Raw genomic sequence first — 23,662 nt, 5'->3', positions numbered from 1 at the left:
CTTACAATTTGATGTTCACAAAGAAGCACAGAAGTAAGGCTGGGATGAGCAATGCACACAAGACACAAAACCAGAGCACAAACACGCACACAAGTCACAACTCGAGCTCACAACACAACCCAACGAGTTCTCTACTCAAATGGAGCTCTAGTTGCTATCACAAAGAATCGAATGCGCGGAATTGGAGTCTTGGTGCTTAGGAATGCTTAGAGAATGCTTGGTGTCTTCCTCCATGCGCCTAGGGGTCCCTTTTATAGCCCCAAGGCAGCTAGGAGCCGTTGAGAGCATTCCAGGAATGCAATTCTTGCCTTCTGTTGCCTGGCGCACCGGACAGTTCGGTGCACCACCGGACACTGTCCGGTGCGGATTTCTTTCCTATTTTGGCGCAGCCGACCGTTGGAGATTTAGAGCCGTTGGTGCACCGGACACTGTCCGGTGCACACCGGACAGTCCGGTGCCCCCTTCTGACCGTTGGCTCTGCCACGCGTCGCGCGCGGATTACGCGGCCGACCGGTGGCCCGACCGACTGTTGGCTCACCGGACATTCCGGTGATTTATAGCCGTACGCCGCCGTACACAGCCAGTTCGCCAGAGCCAGCCTGGCGCACCGGACACTGTCCGGTGCACCACCGGACAGTCCCGTGCACCCAGACATCGCAGAGTCTTGACTGCTCAGCCAAGTCTTTTCCAAATTGGTCTTTTCCTGTTTCTAGCACTTAGACACAATACATTAGTCTCCAAAACAATGTACTAAGTCTTAGAAACATACCTTTACTCTTGATTTGCACTTCTTAAGTCTTTGGCACAAATATTACTCAAGGTATTTGTGTGGAACACTTAATCACCAAAATCTTATAGAAATGTCCCAAGGGTACATTTCCCTTTCAATCTCCCCCTTTTTGGTGATTAATGCCAACACAACACAAAGCAACTAAAAGAAGTGCAACATCAATGCAAATGAGAACGCAAATTTGTTTTGATTCAAATTTGGCATATTTGGATCATTATTTGCCACCACTTGGTTTTGTTTTTGCAAATCAACTTCAATTTCCTATCTCTAAGTCAAACACACTTGTTGAGACATAAAGAGAGTTGTTCCAAGAGAAATTGATCAAGGATTTCAAAAACTCCCCCTTTTTCCCATAATCAACCATTCTCCCCACAAGAGGCCAACTTTTGACAAAAAAGACAATAAGAGATTTTTGACAAACCAAAAGCTCTATTCTACTATTTTCAAAATTCTCAAGTGGTAGCTGATCCATTTGTTGCTTTGGCCTTATTTTCTCCCCCTTTGGCATCAAGCACCAAAACAGGATCAATCATGGCCATTAAACCCCATTGCCTCACCAAAATCTTCAATTAAGAGTAAAAAGGCAATAAGAGCATGAAGATGAACTTGGAGTTAGTTACTCTTTCATCGGAGTGCAGTGGAAGTCTTTCATGGTCCAAATCCAACATTCCCTTTCAATCCACCTTTGAGACTAAATTAAGAACACTCAAGCACATGGTTAGTCTCAAAGGATCAAGTTGTAGCACAACTCCCCCTAAAAATGTGCATCACTTGCAAATGGACTTATGAGGCCCGGGGAGTGCTTGTACAACTTGAGCACCATACATAAACAACAAAATGCATAAGGAACATGATCAAAGGCATAAAACACATGTATGCTATAAGTCAATCCAAGTTCTGCGAATCTAAGGCATTTAGCTCACTACACAACCTGCAAAAGGTCTTCTCATCTAGAGGCTTGGTAAAGATATCGGCTAGCTAGTTCTTGGTGCTAACATAAAACACTTCGATATCTCCCTTTTGCTGGTGGTCTCTCAAAAAGTGATGTCAGATGTCTATGTGCTTTGTGCGGCTGTGTTCAACAGGATTATCCGTCATGCGGATAGCACTCTCATTATCACATAGGAGTGGGACTTTGCTCAGATTGTAGCCAAAGTCCCTAAGGGTTTGCCTCATCCAAAGTAGTTGCGCGCAACACTGTCCTGCGGCAACATACTCAGCCTCAGCGGTGGATAGGGCAACGGAAGTTTGTTTCTTAGAACTCCATGACACCAGGGACCTTCCTAAGAATTGGCACGTCCCTGATGTACTCTTCCTATCGACCTTACATCCAGCATAATCGGAGTCTGAATATCCAATCAAGTCAAAGGTAGACCCCTTTGGATACCAGATCCCGAAGCAAGGCGTGGCGACTAAATATCTAAGAATTTGCTTAACGGCCACTAGGTGGCACTCCCTTGGATCGGATTGAAATCTAGCACACATGCATACACTAAGCATAATATCCGGTCTACTAGCACATAAATAAAGTAAAGACCCTATCATAGACCGGTATGCCTTTTGATCAACGGACTTACCTCCTTTGTTGAGGTCGATGTGTCTGTCGGTTCCCATTGGAGTCTTTGCGGGCTTGGCGTCCTTCATCCCAAACCTCTTGAGCAAGTCTTGTGTATACTTCGTTTGTGAGATGAAGGTGCCATCCTTGAGTTGCTTCACTTGGAACCCAAGGAAGTAGTTCAACTCGCCCATCATCGACATCTCGAATTTCTGAGTCATCACCCTGCTAAACTCTTCACAAGACTTTTGGTTAGTAGAACCAAATATTATGTCATCGACATAAATTTGGCACACAAAAAGATCACCATCACAAGTCTTAGTGAATAAAGTTGGATCGGCTTTCCCAACCTTGAAAGCATTAGCAATTAAAAAGTCTCTAAGGCATTCATACCATGCTCTTGGGGCTTGCTTAAGTCCATAGAGCACCTTAGAGAGCTTACACACGTGGTCGGGGTACCGTTCATCCTCGAAGCCAGGGGGTTGCTCCACGTACACCTCCTCCTTGATTGGTCCGTTGAGGAAAGCGCTCTTCACATCCATTTGGAACAACCTGAAAGAATGGTGAGCAGCATAGGCTAACAATATGCGAATTGACTCTAGCCTAGCCACAGGAGCAAAAGTCTCCTCAAAGTCCAAACCTGCGACTTGGGCATAACCTTTTGCCACAAGTCGTGCCTTGTTCCTTGTTACCACCCCGTGCTCGTCTTGTTTGTTGCGGAACACCCACTTGGTTCCCACAACGTTTTGCTTGGGACGAGGCACCAGTGTCCAAACTTCATTTCTCTTGAAGTTGTTGAGCTCTTCCTGCATGGCCAACACCCAGTCCGGATCTAGCAAGGCTTCTTCTACCCTGAAAGGCTCAATAGAAGAGACAAAAGAGTAATGCTCACAAAAATTAACTAATCTAGAGCGAGTAGTTACTCCCTTGCTAATATCACCCAAAATTTGGTCGACGGGATGATTCCTTTGAATCGTCGCTCGAACTTGAGTTGGATGTGCCGGATGTGCTTCTTCCTCCAATACATGATCATCTTGTGCTCCCCTTGATCACACGCCTCCTCCTGATGAACCTGTTCATCGTCTTGAGTTGGGGGATGCACCATTATTGAGGAAGAAGGTTGATCTTGCTCCTTTTGTTCCTGTGGCCGCACATCTCCAATCGCCATGGTGCGTATTGCGGCCGTTGGAACGTCTTCTTCATCTACATCATCAAGATCAACAGCTTGCTCTCTTGGAGAGCCATTAGTCTCATCAAATACAACTTCGCTAGAGACTTCAACCAAACCCGATGATTTATTGAAGACCCTATACGCCTTTGTATTTGAGTCATAACCTAACAAAAACCCTTCTACAGCTTTGGGAGCAAACTTAGAATTTCTACCTTTCTTCACTAGAATATAACATTTGCTCCCAAATACACGAAAGTAAGACACATTGGGTTTGTTACCGGTTAGAAGCTCATACGAAGTCTTCTTGAGGAGGCGATGAAGGTACACCCGGTTTATGGCGTGGCAAGCCGTGTTCACGGCTTCCGACCAAAACCGCTCGGGTGTCTTGAATTCTCCAATCATTGTCATCGCCATGTGTATGAGCGTCCTGTTCTTCCTCTCTACCACACCATTTTGCTGTGGTGTGTAGGGAGCGGAGAACTCGTGCTTGATCCCTTCCTCCTCAAGGTACTCCTCCACTTGAAGGTTCTTGAACTCGGACCCGTTGTTGCTCCTTATCTTCTTCACCTTGAGCTCAAACTCATTTTGAGCTCTCCTTAGGAAGCGCTTGAGGGTCCCTTGGGTTTCAGATTTATCCTGCAAAAAGAATACCCAAGTGAAGCGGGAAAAATCATCAACTATAACTAGACCATACTTACTTCCTCCTATGCTTAGATAGGCGACGGGTCCGAAGAGGTCCATATGAAGCAACTCCAATGGTCTCGATGTGGTCATCACATTTTTGGTATGATGAGAGCTTCCCACTTGTTTACCTGCTTGACAAGCTGCACAAGGTCTATCTTTTTTGAAGGTTACATTTGTTAAACCTATCACGTGTTCTCCCTTTAGAAGTTTGTGAAGGTTCTTCATCCCCACATGTGCTAAGCGGCGGTGCCATAGCCAACCCATGCTAGTCTTAGCAATTAAGCATGCATCTAGACCGGCCTCCTCTTTTGCAAAATCAACTAAGTAGAGTTTGTCGTCTAATACACCCTTAAAAGCTAATGAACATCACTCCTTCTAAAGACAGACACATCTACATTTGTGAATAAGCAATTATATCCCATATTACAAAGCTGACTCACAGACAATAAGTTATATCCAAGCGACTCAACTAAAAACACATTAGAGATAGAGTGTTCGGATGAAATGGCAATCTTCCCTAGTCCTTTAAACTTGCCTTGATTCCCGTCACCGAATATGATTGAGTCTTGGGAATCTTTGTTCTTGACGTAGGAGGTGAACATCTTCTTCTCCCCCATCATGTGGTTTGTGCATCCGCTGTCGATAATCCAGCTTGATCCCCCGGATGCATAAACCTGCAAGTCAAATTTAGGCTTGGGTCTTAGGTACCCAACTCTTATTGGGTCCTACAAGGTTAGTGACAATATCCTTAGGGACCCAAATGCAAGTTTTATCTCCCTTGCATTTTGCCCCTAATTTCCTAGCAATCACCTTCTTATCCTTTCTACAAATTGCAAAGGAAGCATTGCAAGCATGATAAATTGTAGAAGGTTCATTAATTTTCCTAGGAACATTTGCAACATTTCTCCTAGGCATATGATGAATGACATTTCTCCTAGGCATATCTCTACCATGCACATAGGAAGAACTTGAAGCAAACATGGCATTTGAATCATTACAACTCCTATGAACATTTCTAGAATATCTCTTATCATGGTACATGAAAGCATGGTTCTTTTGAACACTATTAGTCATAGGGGCCTTCCCTTTCTCCTTGGCGGAGATGGGAGCCTTATGACTTGTTAAGTTCTTGGCTTCCCTCTTAAAGCCAAGCCCATCCTTAATTGAGGGGTGTCTACCAATCGTGTAGGCATCCCTTGCAAATTTTAGTTTATCAAAATCATTTTTGCTAGTCTTAAGTTGAGCATTAAGACTAGCCACTTCATCATTTAGTTTAGAAATGCAAACTAGGTGTTCACTACAAGCATCAACATTAAAATCTTTGCACCTATTGCAAATCGTAACATGTTCTTCACGAGAGGTTGATTTACTAGCTATTTCTAACTTAGCATTCAAATCATCATTAACACTTTTTAGGCTAGAGATAGATTCATGGCATGTAGACAATTCACATGAAAGCATTTTATTTCTTTTAACTTCTAAAGCAAGAGAATTTTGTGCTTCTACAAATTTATCATGTTCTTCATACAAAAGATCCTCTTGCTTTTCTAATAATCTATTCTTATCATTCAAGGCATTAATCAACTCATTGATCTTATCAATCTTAGTTCTATCTAAGCCCTTGAACAAACTAGCATAGTCTATTTCATCATCGCTAGATTCATCATCACTAGAAGCATAAGTAGACTTTCGAGTGTTTACCTTCTTCTCCTTTGCCATTAGACATGTGTGATGCTCGTTGGGGAAGAGGGACGACTTGTTGAAGGCCGAGGCGGCGAGTCCTTCGTTGTCGGAGTCGGACGACGAACAATCCGAGTCCCACTCCTTGCCAAGGTGTGCCTCGCCCTTAGCCTTCTTGTAAGCCTTCTTCTTTTCCCTCTTCTTCTCTTGTTCCTGGTCACTATCATTATCGGGACAATTAGCGATAAAATGACCAACTTTACCACATTTGAAGCATGAGCGCTTCCCCTTCGTCTTGTTCTTGTTGGGATGCTCCTTGCGACCCTTTAGTGCTGACTTGAATCGCTTGATGATGAGGGCCATTCCTTCTTCGTTAAGCCCGGCCGCCTCAACTTGCGCCACCTTGCTAGGTAGCGCCTCCTTGCTTCTCGTTGCTTTGAGAGCCACGGTTTGAGGCTCGTGGATTGGGCCATTCAACACATCATCGACGTATCTTGCCTCCTTGATCATCATTCGCCCGCTTACAAACTTCCCAAGTATTTCCTCGGGCATCATCTTGGTGTCCCTAGGATTCTCACGAATATTGTTTACAAGATGTGGATCAAGAACAGTGAAGGACCTTAGCATTAGGCGGACGACGTCGTGGTCCGTCCATCTCGTGCTTCCATAGCTCCTTATTTTGTTGACGAGGGTCTTGAGCCTGTTGTATGTTTGGGTTGGCTCCTCCCCCTGATCATCACAAACCTTCCTAGTTCGCCTTCCACCAACTCCATCTTGGTGAGCATGGTGACGTCGTTCCCCTCATGCGAGATCTTGAGGGTGTCCCAAATCTGCTTAGCGTTATCCAAGCCGCTCACCTTATGATATTCATCCCTGCACAGTGATGCTAAAAGGACAGTAGTAGTGCATTTTTGTGAATTTGTTCATTTATAAACGTGGGACTATCCTTCTATCAAATTGCATTCCATTTTCTACTATCTCCCATATACTTGGATGGAGAGAGAACAGGTGGCTACGCATTTTGTGACTCCAAAATCCGTAGTCCTCTCCATCCAAGTGAGGAGGTTTATCGAGGGGAATGGAAAGCAAATGAGTATTGGAGCTTTGCAAAATACGAGAATAATCAAAAGAAAAGTTTGAATTGACCGTTTTCTTTTTCTCGTAGTCATCGTCCTGTTGGGAAGAGGAAGATTCGTCGCTGTTGTAGTAGACTATCTCCTTGATGCGCCTTGTTTTCTTCTTCTTCCTGTCTTTTCTTTTGTGGCTCGAGCCCGAGTCAGTAGGCTTGTCATCTTTTGGATCGTTGACGAAGGACTCCTTCTCCTTATCATTGACCACCATCCCCTTGCCCTTAGGATCCATCTCTTCGGGCGATTAGTCCCTTACGTGAAGAGAACGGCTCCGATACCAATTGAGAGCACCTAGAGGGGGGTGAATAGGTGATCCTGTAAAAACTTGAAACTTAATGCCATAAAACTTGATTAGGAGTTAGCACAATAAGGCCAAGTGGCTAGAGAGGAGTTCTAGCAAGACACGATAACCACAAGAAGATCAACACAGATAGGCACAGTGGTTTATCCCGTGGTTCGACCAAGTCCAACACTTGCCTACTCCACGTTGTGGCGTCCCAACGGACGAGGGTTGCAATCAACCCCTCTCAAGCGGTCCAAAGACCCACTTGAATACCACGGTGTTTTGCTTTGTTTTACTATATCCCGCTTGCGAAGAATCTCCACAACTTGGAGCCTCTCCCCCTTACAATTTGATGTTCACAAAGAAGCACGGAAGTAAGGCTGGGATGAGCAACGCACACAAGACACAAAACCAGAGCACAAACACGCACACAAGTCACAACTCGAGCTCACAACACAACCCAACAAGTTCTCTACTCAAATGGAGCTCTAGTTGCTGTCACAAAGAATCGAATGCGCGGAATTGGAGTCTTGGTGCTTAGGAATGCTTAGAGAATGCTTGGTGTGTTCCTCCATGCGCCTAGGGGTCCCTTTTATAGCCCCAAGGCAGCTAGGAGCCGTTGAGAGCATTCCAGGAAGGCAATTCTTGCCTTCTGTCGCCTGGCGCACCGGACAGTCCGGTGCACCACCGGACACTGTCCGGTGCAGATTTCTTTCCTATTTTGGCGTAGCCGACTGTTGGAGATTCAGAGCCGTTGGCGCACCGGACAGTCCGGTGCCCCCTTCTGACCGTTGGCTCTGCCACGCGTCGCGCGCGGATTATGCGGACGACCGTTGGCCCGGCTGACTGTTGGCTCACCAGTTAGTCCGGTGCACCACCGGACAGTCCGGTGATTTATAGCCGTACACCGCCGACGAAACCCGAGAGCAGCCAGTTCGCTAGAGCCAGCCTGGCGCACCGGACACTGTCCGGTGCACCACCGGACAGTCCGGTGCACCCAGACTGCGCAGAGTCTTGACTGCTCAGCCAAGTCTTTTCCAAATTGGTCTTTTCCTGTTTCTAGCACTTAGACACAATACATTAGTCTCCAAAACAATGTACTAAGTCTTAGAAACATACCTTTACTCTTGATTTGCACTTCTTAAGTCTTTGGCACAAATATTACTCAAGGTATTTGTGTGGAAAACTTAATCACCAAAATCTTATAGAAATGTCCCAAGGGTACATTTCCCTTTCAGTACCGGGTTCTGATACCGATTAAAAGTCGCCTAGAGGGGGGTGAATAGGCAAATCTGAAATTTAAACTTAACCACACACTACAAGCCGGGTTAGCGTTAGAATTAAATGCGAGTCCGAAAGAGAGGGCGAAAACAAATTTCAAACGAATAAGAGCGGATGACACGGTGATTTGTTTTACCGAGGTTCGGTTCTTGCAAACCTACTCCCCGTTGAGGTGGTCACAAAGACCGGGTCTCTTTCAACCCTTTCCCTCTCTCAAATGGTCACTTAGACCGAGTGAGCCTTTCTCTTCAATCAAATGGGACACTAAGTCCACTACAAGGACCACCACAACTTGGTGTCTCTTGTTTTGATTACAAGTGGGTTGAGCACAAAAAAGAAGGAAGAAGAAAAGCAATCCAAGTGCAAGCGCTCAAATGAACACAAATGTCTCTCTCTCTCTAGTCACTAATTTCTTTGGAGTGATTCCGGACTTGGAAGAGGATTTGATCTCTTTGGTTGTGTCTTTGAATGAAGTCTATAACTCTTATATGAGGTTTGATGGCTGAAAACTTGGATGCATTGAAGTGTGGTGGTTGGGGGGTATTTATAGCCCCAACCACCAAAAGAACCGTTGGTGAAGGCTGCTGTCGTATGGCGCAGCGGACAGTCCGGTGCGCCACCGGACACTGTCCGGTGTGCCAGCCATGTCACCAGGCCGTTGGGTTCCGACCGCTGGAGCTTCTAACAACTGGGTCACCGGACAGTCACTATTCACTGTCCGGTGCGCCTTCTGGCGCTGCTCTGACCTCTGCGCGCGCAGGTGCGCACTGTTCACTTTTACTGTTCTGTTGCAGACGACCGTAGGCGATGTATAGCCGTTACTCCGCTGGCACACCGGACAGTCCGGTGCTACACCAGACAGTCCGGTGAATTATAGCAGAGTGGCTCCCGGAATTCCCGAAGGTGGCCAGTTTAGAGTTGGGTTCCCTGTTGCACCGGACACTGTCCGGTGGTGCACCGGACACTGTCCGATGGCACACCGGACAGTCCGGTGTGCCAGACCAGGGCTGCCTTTGGGTTGTCTTTTGCTCTTTTTATTTGAACCCTTTCTTGGACTTTTATTGGTTTGTGTTGAACCTTTGGCACCTGTAGAACTCATAATCTAGAGCAAACTAGTTAGTCCAATTAATTTGTGTTGGGCAATTCAACCACCAAAATTCATATAGGAAAAGGTGTAAGCCTATTTCCCTTTCACTAGGTCGTGGAGGAATTTGGCCCACGCTGTCTTTCCTGTTTTTATTTTATTTTATTTTATTTTATGGTTCCTATTCTATTTCAATTGCAAGTCTCCAAATTCAAACATGAGTTCTAGTTCCAGTTTCAAACTCAATGCACAATCAAAAATCTCTAGCATGTTGTCTATTTTCTTTATTTAATATAATTAATGCAAAAATCAGAAAATCATCACAAGTAGTCAATTAAACCTTTTATCTTTTCCCAATTCCTATACATTCTATTCCTCCAAATATTTGGGTATTACACTATATCAAGAAATGAGTCTGTCTTTCCTCTTTGGGCAGATCTCGGTGCGCAGTAAGTATGGCCTCTATTTCATTTTGGGAAGGTCGCACTCTATGGTTTGGATTCCCACCCTCTTCACGGATGGGTGGGTTGGACACAAACTTATAAAAAGGACTCTACATCAATAAAATAGCACAATGAGCACAGAGCATATAACAATTTGACATAACAGAATCCAAACAGTCATAACTTACCACCGAGGGAAGATTCCAAGCAGAATAGGAACAAGGAACTCCAGCATTCACAACAACACCTTTCAGCATCATCTCAACCCATTTCAATACATTTTCCTCAGACATATGCTTGTTTGTCACTCGAGAAGGGTATCTCACCCCAATATATAGATAGGCAGGATGAACTCTATCCTTCAAAGGTTGAATATTCTTAAAAACAAAATCAATTATCGTAGCCTCAGTAATCAAACATGTATCTTTCAAACCAACGACCTCGGCTAACAGGATCCTAGCTTCAACAACCATTGAGTCAGTTGGGGCCTCTATCCAACTTGACACCCAGACATCAGGCTGCCTTCCAGAACGAGCAGGCAGAAACTTGTTGTGATTCTCCATGGTGAACCACTCGAAGCATCACCCCTCGATGCAATCCTTCAAAGGAATGTGAAGGTACTCAGCCTTCCTACCCCGACGAAGTTCAAGACTGGCGCCACCAACCACTTGATGCTACCCCCCCCCCCCCCCCCCCGCCCGTCATTCTGGGTTTATAGTGGCACAAGTACTTCCACAATCCGAAATGTGGGTTAATCCTGAGGAAGGCTTCACAAAGATGAAAAAATATGGCAATTTGAAGGACATAGTTGGGATTCAGATCTGTCAAGTTAAGAGAGTAAAAATTGAGAAGACCACGGAAGAAAGGAGAAACATGTAAACCTAGACCACGGATCAGGAAAGGAACGAAGACCACAGACTCATGGTATCCTCTGTGGGAACGGTGATCCCTTACCAAACCCACCAAGAACACAATTCTTTCGACAGCAAAACACCGAGCATGTCAGACCTAGAAACAACAGAAGTGTAGTTACTGCAGAAGGAAAGTTGACTATTGGGATCGATGGGCGAAATAACAGGCAAAGTGCTCCCATGTTTCTTCTTCCTAGACGCCATAAGACCTCCCTAATGAATAGAATCAAGCGCAAGCTCGATGGTGAGCTAGAATTTCAGGGAGACGTTTGTGGCAGAAAAAGGAGAGTTAGAGTTCATCCACCAGGAAACTGAATGTAAGGATATATCTGTGTGCATTAAGTCGAGCGCATTGCAACATGTGACATGACTTAGACCAGACTTCAACCAAGCGAAGTAAGTAAATGTTATCAGTCGGATCTATCAGTACGACTTGTCAGTCACAATCATCACCTGGGATCACTTGATTAGATTTATCAGACGAATCATAAGTCGAAGAAAACAAGAAACTCAAAATCAGACACAACAATTACGGTTTCATTCATCAGAAGAGGGTCACTATAAAGGAAAAGAGCCGGCTCATTATGAACCGACCCTAATATCCTCATTTCTCCACTATGATTTCCATTACCTAGTACTACCACTACTGCTACCACTACCTACTACACTACACTAATACTTACGCCGGTGGCGCCTCGCCACCGACATTGCCGTAGACACCCCTGCTATTGTCGCCCTTGTCGTCGCATCATAGCCACTATCGTCGTTGCCGCTTGCGCCGATGCTGCCCTTGCCGCTCTCATTGCTGTCGCTGCCACCCTCGTCATCGCCTCGTAGCCGTTCCCATCGCTGCCACTGCCGCCTTCCTCCTCGGAGTCTTCCTCCTCATAGTCCTCCAAGGAGTCTTCCTCCTCCGAGTCGTCCGACCCCTCGAGCCCTGCTCGCTCGACGGATCGAACATAGGCCCTCTCCGCTACCAATAACCCCATCAAGTCATCTGAGGAATCGAATGATGGCGAAAGGGGAACCGGTGGTGGGGACTCCTCGCTCTTGGAGGAGAACCACTCCTCCGAGAACTCGGAGTCACCAAAATCCTCCCAAGGGCCACACTTGCCTTTGCTTGACGCCAGCCATTGTGTTTTTTACAGTGGAAAAGTGAGAGCGAGAAGAGGAACCAGAGCGACTGAAGAAGACGGTCGCAGCCGAATGGCTTATTTAAAGAGGCGAAGGGACGACCCTTCGGCTCCCGTCCGTACAACGAATAGTCGCAAGGACTTCAATTGTCGTGTAAAATTCCAAGAAAAGGAGCAGGTCACTGACACCCATTGGCATCCGTGTACAAATAGGATTTTTTTGGTATTTTAAGAAGCAACATGATCCACAAGATATCCTAAGGAGTTACAAAATGACAAGCTTGAGATAGGTCAAACTAAAGTCAGCCAGACTTCTATCGGCTAGAACCCAGTCAGCGGTCTCATTAAAATCCTTAGCTGAATGCCATCCAGCCAGACTTGTATCGACTCAGACTTAGTTGGCCAGATTTCAATCGGTTAGGCGTCAGCCAGCACAGGTTCAATTGGGCAAATCTCAGTCGGGTACAATCGTTATAATAAGCTAGAGTTTTCTCAAGGCAGATTGTGAAGACCTTTGAGTTGATTAGTACTTAAATCAATTCAAAGCTCAGTTGTTACACCCATTGGAGTGCACCCAATGGTTACAAGGACAAAAAGAAAATGCTGAACTCAAAAGCAGACCATGAAGACCTTCGAGTTGATTGATACTCAAATCAATTCAAAGTTCGAGGGCTACACCCATTGGGTGCACCTATGGTGCCCCCAATAGATATAGGAATGGAACAAAACTGCCTTCAAAAAGCTTGGAAGAAACAAAGGACATCATTCCTCCTCAGAGTCTCGAGCCAACTACTCTCAAAAGTTGGCTTGAGCCTCAGGGCTTGTGGAGGATAGATATCCCCCGGGTCCTCATGAACACTAAAACGTATCACGGGCCGCCTAATGGGCCTCCCATTGGGTCGTCCTACGGGATGGGCTGGCAAGTTATAGCCGGGTTAGGCGAGCCTCATCCAAGAAGACCAAGACCGATGTCCGAGTTAGGCGCTACCGAGGAACTGATATCTTGGGTGGTGCAGTTGTAAGGACCTAAGGAGCTATGCATCTTGCGATAACTCGGACGAGAAGATGATCAAGACTTCAGATATATCAGACTGCAAGCTGCGACAAAGGAGATAAGTGAAGTAGATAGTGATTACAACTTGTAATGGGATAATTCTCTGGTCGTGTATATAAGGCCGAGGGGGGACCCTACAAAACCATCTCACATCATCTCACTCCACCCTCATCAACAACAGCTGAGCGATCATAAAGCTTATTTGTAATCCCCATACTCTAGAAATCAATACCTAGCCACAACAGGAAGTAGGGTGTTACGCAATTTAAAGCGGCCTGAACCTGTATGTCAACAGCAGTTGAGCCATCATAAAGCTCATTTGTAATCCCCATACTCTAGAAATCAATACCTAGCCACAACAGGAAGTATGGTGTTACGCAATTTAAAGCGGTCCGACCCTGTATGTGCCTCCGCATGTACCATCGAATCGCAATCAACGACGCCGTCCTACCCAAAAGTATCACGTGGGTAATCCTGTGGTGCGCAGTAGGGTCACAAACACCAACAGTGTGGACGCCCTTCTTACAGCCTTATAGAGTAGTAGTAGATTTACAGCCTTATAGAGTAGTAGTAGATTTGTACAGTTCTTTGTACCATGACGTTTGTTCACAACTCTACTACCTTTATAGCGTTCTAGACACCGTAATTTTTTGTTGTACTAATAAAATAAAAATTCGATGTTATAAACATAATTAATGTTTTACAACTATTTCTGGTCAGATAAAAAAAAATTCGATGTTATAACACAGACAAATCACAAAAATAGTAATTTACTCGTACAAGTTGATCTGAGTTCAGGTAGCTGAAGTAGAGTATAGGGGAAGTGATATAAGAAAATGAGTAATTCTGATGAGAGTAAAACTTGTTATATTTATGTGTTCAATGCCGACCATCCCCTCTTCCATCCATCATGTTTTTATATGCCTACCAGACGAGAGCACTCAATCTATTTTGCTTTGCACTCACATTACGTTACGCATGGCTGATGGGTCACCATCACGAGCGCAGGCCGCAAGGTAGTGCAGCCAAATCCACTGGCGATGGTTAACACGTACTACTACAACAGTATGATACAGAAGAACACAAGCTCGATCTGCTCAGCAGCTAACCTCAGTGTACTAAAACTGAAACTGATCGAAGAAGGGAAAGGACAATGAGGAGGCATTTTCGTACAAGAAGCACAGGCAGAGCTGGTGCCAAGGCGCCATTGCTGTTATGGGCAACATCGGCCGTCTGCTCTGCGCTTCTCGGCATCCTGCTCGCTTCCAGATCATCGTTCTACTTCCAGCAGCCTGCTTCTTCTCCCTGCACCTCCTCCGGGTCGGGAGAAGAAGCGGAAGCGGAAGTGGGGCGGCACCACCACCGGCGCCGGGCGTGCGACGACCAGGCCAGGTGGGTCGCCAAGATGGCGTCCCTGCACAACGCCAGCCTGGTCCTCACCGTCGACCGCACGGGCTGCGCCAACTTTACCAGCCTGCAGAAGGCCGTGGACGCCGTGCCCGACTACGCCGCGGCCCGCACGCTGATCGCCGTCGACGCGGGCGTGTACGCGGAGAAGGTGGTGGTGTGGAGCAACAAGACGGGCGTCACGCTGCAGGGCCGCGGCAACCTCAACACGACCATCGTCTGGAACGACACCGCCAACTCCACCGGCGGCACCTTCTACAGCGCCACCGTCGCCGTCCTCGCCGCCAACTTCGTGGCCTACAACGTCAGCGTCCAGAACACGGCTCGCCCCGCCGACCCGGGGGACGCGGGCGGCCAGGCGGTGGCGCTGCGCGTCCGGGGCGACCAGGCCGCCTTCTACTGGTGCGGCTTCTACAGCTCCCAGGACACGCTGCTGGACGAGCAGGGCCGCCACTTCTTCCGCGGCTGCTACGTCGAGGGCTCCATCGACTTTATCTTCGGCAACGCGCGCTCCCTCTACCTCGGCTGCACCATCAGCTCCGTCGCCAACGCCGCCGCGAACGGCACCGTCACGGGGAGCGTCACGGCGCACGGGCGTGCGTCGCTCGCCGAGAGGACGGGCTTGGCGTTCGTGGACTGCAACGTCGTGGGCACGGGGCAGGTGTGGCTGGGTAGGGCGTGGGGCCCCTACGCTACCGTCGTCTTCGCCAGGACGTACCTCTCCGCCGTCGTCGCGCCCGCGGGATGGAACGACTGGAACGACCCCGCCAGGCAGCAGTCCGTGTTCTTCGGCGAGTACGACTGCACGGGCCCCGGCGCCAGCGGTGGCACCGCGCAGAGGGTGGCGTACGCGAGGCAGTTGGACCAGCGCCAGGCCGCGCCATTCATGGACCTCTCCTACATCAACGGAAACCAGTGGGCGCTTCCGCCGATACTGGGCGCTGCCGGCGAGGACATCATATCTGCCGAATTCAGTCGTGGCCAGCCAGGACAGCACCATGTAAATCTAGTATAACATGTCAATCAGTTTGCAATCTGTATGGAGTGGAGTCAGTCAACTATGAGTATGAGCAAGGAAGGAGGAAAGGCCACTGCTCAGTCGCGTCTCCCAACGCCAGGGTTCCGCCACCGCCGACCTCACCACCCGCAAACCGATCAACGGCCGCCGCATCCGCGTTACTGCCGAACACAAACTCGCCCCCGCCAGTGGCCGCCCCATCATCAATTGATTCGTCCTTGATGGTGACGCGCTCACCAGCACTGTGCCTTGGCACCCAGTGCTGCTGCTCCATGTTCCATGGTGGCGGCGACGAGGAGGTCGATCCCGGCGATTTGAGGACGGGGCTGCCCGGCTGCAGCTGGTAGGCGTGGAGGAAACCGTCGCTGGCCGTGCCGGTGCCGGTGCCGGTGCCGCCGCCAGAGCAGTGCGCCTGCTGGTCTGCCGCAGCGGAAGACCATAGGAACTGGGCGAAGGGGACCTCCGGCGACGACGGCGTGGTGGCCAGCAGTTGGAGGCTGGACTCCGGCGGGGGCGTGAGTGGCGCGGTGGACGGCTCGGTGAGGCCCGCGGACGCGGAAAAGGCCGGCGGCGACACCAGCTGCTGCGGCTCCCTGGCGTATGGGCCGATGGCGAAGATGGAGGCCGTGGGCGAGCTGTAGCTGCTGGCGTTGGCGTTGAGGAGCACCACGGGCGACGGCGACTCCGAGGTGAGCACGGACGTGGCGGGCGACGGCGGCGGCGCCACGAAGGCCAGCGTAGGTTGGGGCGCGTGGCGCGCATAGTTGTAGCTGCCCGGCGCCTGCTCGGCGCATGGTGCGCCCGGCGGCTCCGGCGACCGCGACGCGTCGGCGATGCGCTGGGGGTGGCCGTGCGGCCGGAACGACTTGAGCTTGGCCTTCAGACGCGACCACCATCTCGTCTTCTTCTGCATGACATCCCAAGACCCAAAGCATGAAGGCAAGGCAGGCAAACAACACCATCAGAGTTTAGAACACACCATGGATCAGCTCAGCTATGCTACTAGCTTGTTGAATCAGAAAACAATACTTGATATGATTTGCGGAACTCGATTGATGCATCAGAAATTCTGAAAGAAAGCCGCAGGTACTAGATACCTCAGTGACGCAGTTGGCGTGGTCGTGGTCGTGGTCGTCGAGCTGCTGGAGGTGCCGCTGGAGGCCTGTGCTGGTGGATCTCGCGGCGGCGGCCAAGACGATGGCTGCGGCGTGCACCGTGTCATCATTCTGCTGCTGCATCTTCTTCTCTTTTTTTTTCCTGCTCGCTCGGTCAATCGATGGATCAGCTTGTTGCCTAATTGGATATGCTGTGTGTCGTGAACGAATTGAAGGAAAGAAGAGGCTAGTTATGAAGTGATCGGTGGTGGATCATATGGAAGAAGCAGCTTTTTGCTTGATCAATCGTTGGGTCGGCTTGTTGCTTATTTGGAGCACGAATTGAGGAAGGAAGAGATGGGTGAAAAGGAAAAGGCGCGTCACGCCAAGCGTGGGAGTTGGGATCGGGAAAGGCAGGAACACAGAGGCAGCTCCTCTCATCGTCCATTTCATCCATCCGATGGTCTGATTCCGATCCGACTCAAACCAAAGTTTGACTCCCTTCCCTTCCATCGGTGCGGGTCAGTCAAGGACGCACTAATCAATCATCCAATTAGCAACGAGAACGGAACGACTTCTGCCGATTGGTTCCCCTTCGTCAACGCCAAGTCCACGGACGGCTTGTGTACGTGCTCTGTGCACAATAGGCGTGCCACCCCCACATCCACACGTTGAGGCAACATGTCATGGACACGGACCAAAATCCACGACTGAGCGCCTGCTCGAGCACGGCACGCCGTCGACGCGATTTCCATCCACGTCGAATTTGGCATGGCGTATCCACTGATCTCATTTCCCGTGCATCGTCCAGCCAGGAACAACCATCAGACCGAGAAATCCAGCCAGCAGCCCGCCGGCCGGCACAGAAAATGTTACGAGGTAGGAGAAAGAAGAGCGAAGAACCCATCATTACTCGTTGCGAGGATTGTTTCAGATTGGTCAAAGATAAGTGTTGATCACTATTTGTGGTATTAGATATGGCCGGACGGTTCACAATCAAATCAAAATAGGCGTAATTAACCTCTTTTCCGCGCATGTTTATCCCTCTAATATCACGGATTATATCGGGAAACGTCTAGAAATGGCTCTAGGCCTATTCCCTTATACATATGAAGGGGTAATGACCGATTGTGCGCATCAATAATCGAATCAAATCAATATATCTTTTGTTCCTTTACTTTTTGCCCTACACTACCGGACACAGTTGTTTTGTCGAGTGCTTTTGCATGTGATGAAAAGGAAGGCAAGAAGAAGGCTCCCACTCCAAGCTCCTCAAGTGAAGAAGATAAAAAAGAAGAAAGTGATGATGATGAAGATGATCAGCCCTCAATATCATCCTCTGAGGACGAAGAAACAGTCCGTCGCATCGGAAAGATAATGGGGATGATTCATAACATTAATCTAATGGGTGTGCCCCTGTAGGTCGATGATCTTCTCTTTAACATTAACAGGAAAAAACAAAGAAAAAGAGGATGCTTCGCATGCGGGGAGAAGAGCCACTTCAAGGACAACTTTCCAAATATGGTCGAACCCAGAAAGAGGAGGAGCAAAGGCAAGACGCTTACAAGTGTCAAAACTTGGAATGATTCTTGAAGCAAAGATGATTCTCCAAGGACTCGCAGCCACCACTCTTCATCACGCTATTCACGGTCATCATACAAATGCCTTATGGCAAGAGGTAAAACAAGTATCCCATCCTCTAGTGATGATAGTGATGATGAATGTGATGATGAGGGAAAGCCCTCCTTAGATGAACTTGTGCATGCCATTAAATATTTTTTGAGGATGTTTGCACTAAACAAAAGGCTCAACTTAAAACTTTGAAAAATAAGTTGATTAGCTCTCAAAATGATTATAAATGTTTTCTAGAAAAATTTGAAACATTTGTAAATTGAATTGTGAGATAACAATTAAAATTGAGCAATCGGAGTCTAATGCTCCATCCTCAACTACCGATGATAGCCTTATCAAAAAGAATAAAAAATCTAAGGCTAAGTTAGCTAGCTCTCAAGAAGCCATCGAAAACTTGCTAGAAAAAATGGAAATTCTTAGCATACATAAAAATGAGCTAACTAGTAAGCTAGAGAACATCGGTAGCACCCGAGGAGCATCTTTAATTGAAATTCCTAAAATTATTAAGAAAGATGATTATACTTCTTGCTTTGATTTAATTGATAATTATAATCCTTGCAATCATGTTCTTGTTAAGAATGAAGTTATAGAAACATTTCGGATGAGATTGCAATGGAGAATGAGCAATTATGGCAAGAGGTGGCTCGCCTAGTCAAGGCTTTGTATGACAAGAAAGACAAAGCCAAACAAACCCAACCTCCATAGGATAACACCACTGCGGGAGTGAACAAGCCTGGAGAGGGAGAAACTGTGGTTTGTAGGCTATGCCACAAGGAAGGCCGCAAGTCTTATCAATGCAAGGAGAAGACCAGGGATAAGCAAAAGCAAAAGCCAACCAGCAAAATCTCCAACACCTACATCAACAAGGTGGACAAAAAGGTCGCTACACCAAATTTGATCAAGAAGAAAAAGAATGAAAATGTGATAGCAATCATGGCCAACAAGCAAGCCAATAAAGGAAAGGGGGCCAAACACATCTGGGTGCCAAAGGAAATTATCTCAACCATGAAAATCACCAAGAAGGTTTGGATCCCAAGAGGGAAGTGAGAAGTCCGAAGTACTTCGGGGAATTAGGAGACTTGGCAAAATTGGGATTTATATCATGGATGCATCATATTGGACCAAGTCTATTGCCAAGTGGGTTAGTGAATACTTTGGACCCAAATTCCCCACCCATGACTAAGGCAACTAGATTTATTGCATTTCCTTGTTTTTTGATATGTGTATCTATTTTCTTATATCTAGCTTTTACCTTACATGCCTAGCTTTACATGTGGTATTTTCTTTTGATTAAAATTGCATGTATACTAGGTCAATCATATGGTAGGAATGCTCGTTTTGAATTCATATTCTTGAGCAAACTTACATGGTTTAAAATGTTAGTTAAGCACGACACATAGCTTATTCAATATTCCAAAGTAAATGATACTCACACTCCAATTGGTATCTTCATATGGTATACTACTTAACGTATAGTTTATACACTTCATATGGTATATCCTACAATTGATATCCTATAATTGGTATCAATTAACTTATATGTTCCAAAGCTCGAATTATAGATAATTTGCCCCTCTTGATATCAAAATCAAAGTGCATGTCTCCTACAAGTATTCAAAACTTGTATGCACACTCTCAGGGGGAGGTTACTCTATAATCTAAGTCTTTGATACTAATACATGTTTTCAAGTCTATTACATGTAGTAGTATCATTGAAGGAAAATGGAGTCCCCGGAGATAGACAATAAGCTTCCACTTCAAATCTACAAGAATTTCCATATTCCTCTATTGGTATCAATTACATGTCTTCTCCAGATTTTGCTTAGACTATATTTCATATTTTATGTTTCCCATGTTTCTATAAATGCATATGTTGTTAAAATATATCTTTTACCTATGTGGCGTTAGTCTAATCAGTCATATATTGTACCTTTCTTTCTCATGTGCTTTTCCTAAGTAGAGGATCTCCGACAGGGGGAGTATACCTTCTTATATGACAAAGGGGTAGAATATTCTTTCAAAGTGGGAGAACACTCATTTAGGGGGAGCTATCTGTTAGAGGGCAAGTCTTATTTGTTTTCTATATGCTTTTAATGTCTTCCTTTTCGGTGGTTCATTCTAAAGGGGGAGAAGTTTTTGGGACCAAAGCAACTCAAAATATATCAAACACCAAACACCACCCAATTTCAAAAATTTAAAATCTTGATCTTACAAGTGGTTTTGGTTATACAAGTATCTTTGGTATAAAATAGGAAGTAGGTGGATTATGGAGTTAGGGGGAGGCTGTAGGATCTAGGACACCGGCTAGGGGGGGTGAATAGACGGTTTTAACTAAAATCAAAGACACTAGAGAAATTTAATCAAAACAACAAGGGATATAAATTTTCTAACTTTGATAGGTTAACAAAATAAGATGAACAATTTATGTCAACACTACAAATGATAGACAATACACAAATTACTAACTTCTTGCAAGTAATGAGTAAAGAGTGAGAGAATGACACAGAAATTTATCCCGTGGTATCGGTGATTTGTCGATCACCCCTAATCCACGTTGATGTAGAATTCAAGCTCCCACTTGCTCCTCTATCAAGACATGGTTTGATCTTTGAGACAAGTGGACAAGAACTCACTCAATACCTCGATTCCACTATAGTGTCGCTTTTGTCGCTCCGGCGAGGTGGACGCGAACCCCTCATAATCAACACCGTGGCTCCTCCACAATCTTCACGGAGAGCTCGATGGAGACAACACCCGAGCCGTCTAGGAGGCGGCAACCTCCAAGAGTAACAAGTCGATGACGCTTGCCCGGTGTACCACCTAGTGCCTCAAAAGATCACAATAGATGCAAATGCACTAGAACCTCTCAATCACTCACTACAATGCAATCTCAAGAAACGAGTGTGAGAGTTTGAGTTAGAGGATCACAAAGGAGCTCAATGTGCGCTAGGAATGGCCAAGAGAGCCCTCACACACGAGCTCCACTTCTATATATAGCCCCCCAACACAAACCTAGCCGTTATGTGCAACTAGCACATGTTCTGCGCACACGTGGACGGTCCGCGTCCCGCGGTACCAGTAACGGCTATAAAGACCGTTTGAAACCTGCCAGTGCTGTTAGAAAAAATCAACCCCAAACGGTTCGTCCACCTAGGCTAGACGATCTGGGACCTGTCAATATGAAATGCCAGACCACTGACCAATTTTAATAACATGGGCGGACTGTCCACCGACAATGGTCGGACGGTCCGCACCAGGACCACATACTGTCCAGCTAAAAACCCCGGACAGTCCGTAGTACAATGACTCAAAAATACACTGTCCCTGCCCAAACTCATCTTGGCTCATGCGGATGGTTCAGCCTCCTGGCCTGAACGATTCGCGTAGGAACACAGAGACAGGTGCGTCCGTAGACACCTCTCACAGGTTCACACATGGTCCGCCGACCACAGAATTAAGGAATTTTAGTTTGCGCTTTAACAAAAGACTTTGACTTTTGAAAACCGAAGCGTTGTTAGTCCTCATGCAAATGCAACAATTTATACACTATGAGGCACTAAGTTTTACACTGATCAAGTTCATTGACACCTATTAATAGTACGACTATCTAGCCTACTAATCCAGTCAATTTCTTCTCTAAACTCCTGATGATCGACAAAAACAAAACCTATGTTATAATTTTGCCTTCACTTGATCCACAACCAATGGTTATAAGTCACCAAGGTTTGCTATTTCCTGTGGTCCAATCCTGCATTCTTATTTCTCCAAGAATTGTTAGTCCACAAACAATTGTCATTAATTACCAAAACACCACTAAGGGCGTAGATAATTCACAATGTCCCCCTTTTTGGTAATTGATGACAACACTGCATATTTCATAGGAGGTAGATTTTGTTTTTCAAACCTTCCTTACATACGGGGTATAATAAAGATTCGATATGAGTTTTGAGTGACTTATCTTGATTTTAAAGTTCATCTGAAATGTTGATAAGTCAGCAAAGAGAACTCAAAGTGTTGGAATAGCTCTCCTATATGTGCGCATGAATAATATCCAGTTGAAGAATTCACACACATAATATATAAGAGTTTTGGTGGAGATCTTCTTATAATCATGGTAATCTAGGTATACACGTAATAATATAAAAATTAGACGCAGCAAGAGAAATAACACCTCGATTAACCATTACAAGTTCACAAGATTTCAAACTAATATAACCTTAATAAGTCAAACACAGTTCGAAATAACGTAGATCAACAACTCAGCAATATAAAACATAATAAAACATAGACATAATAAATATGCATATATAAATGTCTGAAAGTCCACACGCATGCGAGCTCCCCCTTAATGCCATCTTCATTTCTCTCCCCTTTGGCATCAATTTCCACAAAGTGTGATACCCAAAAGTGTAAACTATGGAAATAGAGTTGATCTCCATATTTTATGACCTCTACTTATCATCACATGTGACTAACCCTATTTAAAAAGTGAATAATAAATCGATGACACGTAAATAATTCATGCATCATGTTGATGTTTATTTGTTTGTGCATTCACTTATAAAGATAATGACAATAGAAATATACAGATAGTGAAATAGGCATAAAACCTAATTTTGGAAATTTAGATTTGGAGAAAAGGAAAAGAATATATATTATAAAGAAAAATGTAGACAAATAAATATAATTCTTCATGCTAGTACTTTACTTGTGACTCAGATTTGAATTTGAACTATGAATTTTAAACTTGAATTTGAAATGGGAAATCAGAAATTGAGAAGGAAATACAAAAGAAAAAAAGAGGAAACCATACCTGTGCTTGGGCCGAATCTGGTCGGCCCGCTTAGGACTCGCACAGCGCCAGCCCGGCTGGGGAACCTGCGCGCCGACTTCCTGGTCCCACGTGTAGGCCTCCTTACCCGCGCTCACACACCTGCGCTCCGACACTGACGTGCGGGGCCCAGTTGTTAGCTAGCTCCATCTCGCCATGACCGCGAGCGTGGCCCGACTTCGTTGCCGGGGAACTCGGAGCTCTTCAACCACCTCGCCCATCGTACCTCCCTCGACCCGATATAAAGCCATAGAGCGTATCCGCTCTTGTCTGACCACGCCCGCGCGAGAATCGTCAAGTCTAGCCACTATACCGCGGCGTGCAGGGAGGCAAAGAATCGGGCGCCGCCATTGCCGCCGTCGGACCTCTCCTCCATCGCCGCTCGGCGTCGGTGACCCGATCCCGGGCATTCGGGTGTGGGCGTGGGACATTCTCGGGGAAGAATCCGGGTGCGTGAGTCCTCGGGGCGACAAGAATTTCT

The 23,662-nt window shown here is 46.4% G+C and overlaps 2 protein-coding genes across 2 annotated transcripts; one reads left to right on the top strand and one right to left on the bottom strand.

Annotated features, from left to right (window-relative positions):
• Nucleotides 1–13,927: 13,927 nt before the first annotated feature.
• Nucleotides 13,928–16,838, top strand: LOC103633883 (probable pectinesterase 15). Its single transcript, XM_008655551.4, has one exon. The coding sequence runs from the start codon at nucleotides 14,353–14,355 to the stop codon at nucleotides 15,619–15,621; it is 1,269 nt and encodes a 422-aa protein (XP_008653773.2). The 5' UTR covers nucleotides 13,928–14,352; the 3' UTR covers nucleotides 15,622–16,838.
• On the bottom strand, nucleotides 14,149–17,246 carry LOC100275596 (hydroxyproline-rich glycoprotein family protein). Its single transcript, NM_001149646.1, is given in 2 exon segments — nucleotides 14,149–16,531; nucleotides 16,722–17,246. Coding segments are annotated over 2 exon segments (1,008 nt in total). The 5' UTR covers nucleotides 16,863–17,246; the 3' UTR covers nucleotides 14,149–15,664.
• Between the last annotated feature and the right edge of the window lie 6,416 nt (nucleotides 17,247–23,662).

The sequence above is a fragment of the Zea mays genome, chromosome 7 (assembly GCF_902167145.1).
Source record: "Zea mays cultivar B73 chromosome 7, Zm-B73-REFERENCE-NAM-5.0, whole genome shotgun sequence".
Classification (NCBI taxonomy): Eukaryota; Viridiplantae; Streptophyta; class Magnoliopsida; order Poales; family Poaceae; genus Zea; species Zea mays.
The sequence above is the reverse complement of the archived record's forward strand: the minus strand, read 5'-3'. Positions and strand labels throughout refer to the sequence as shown.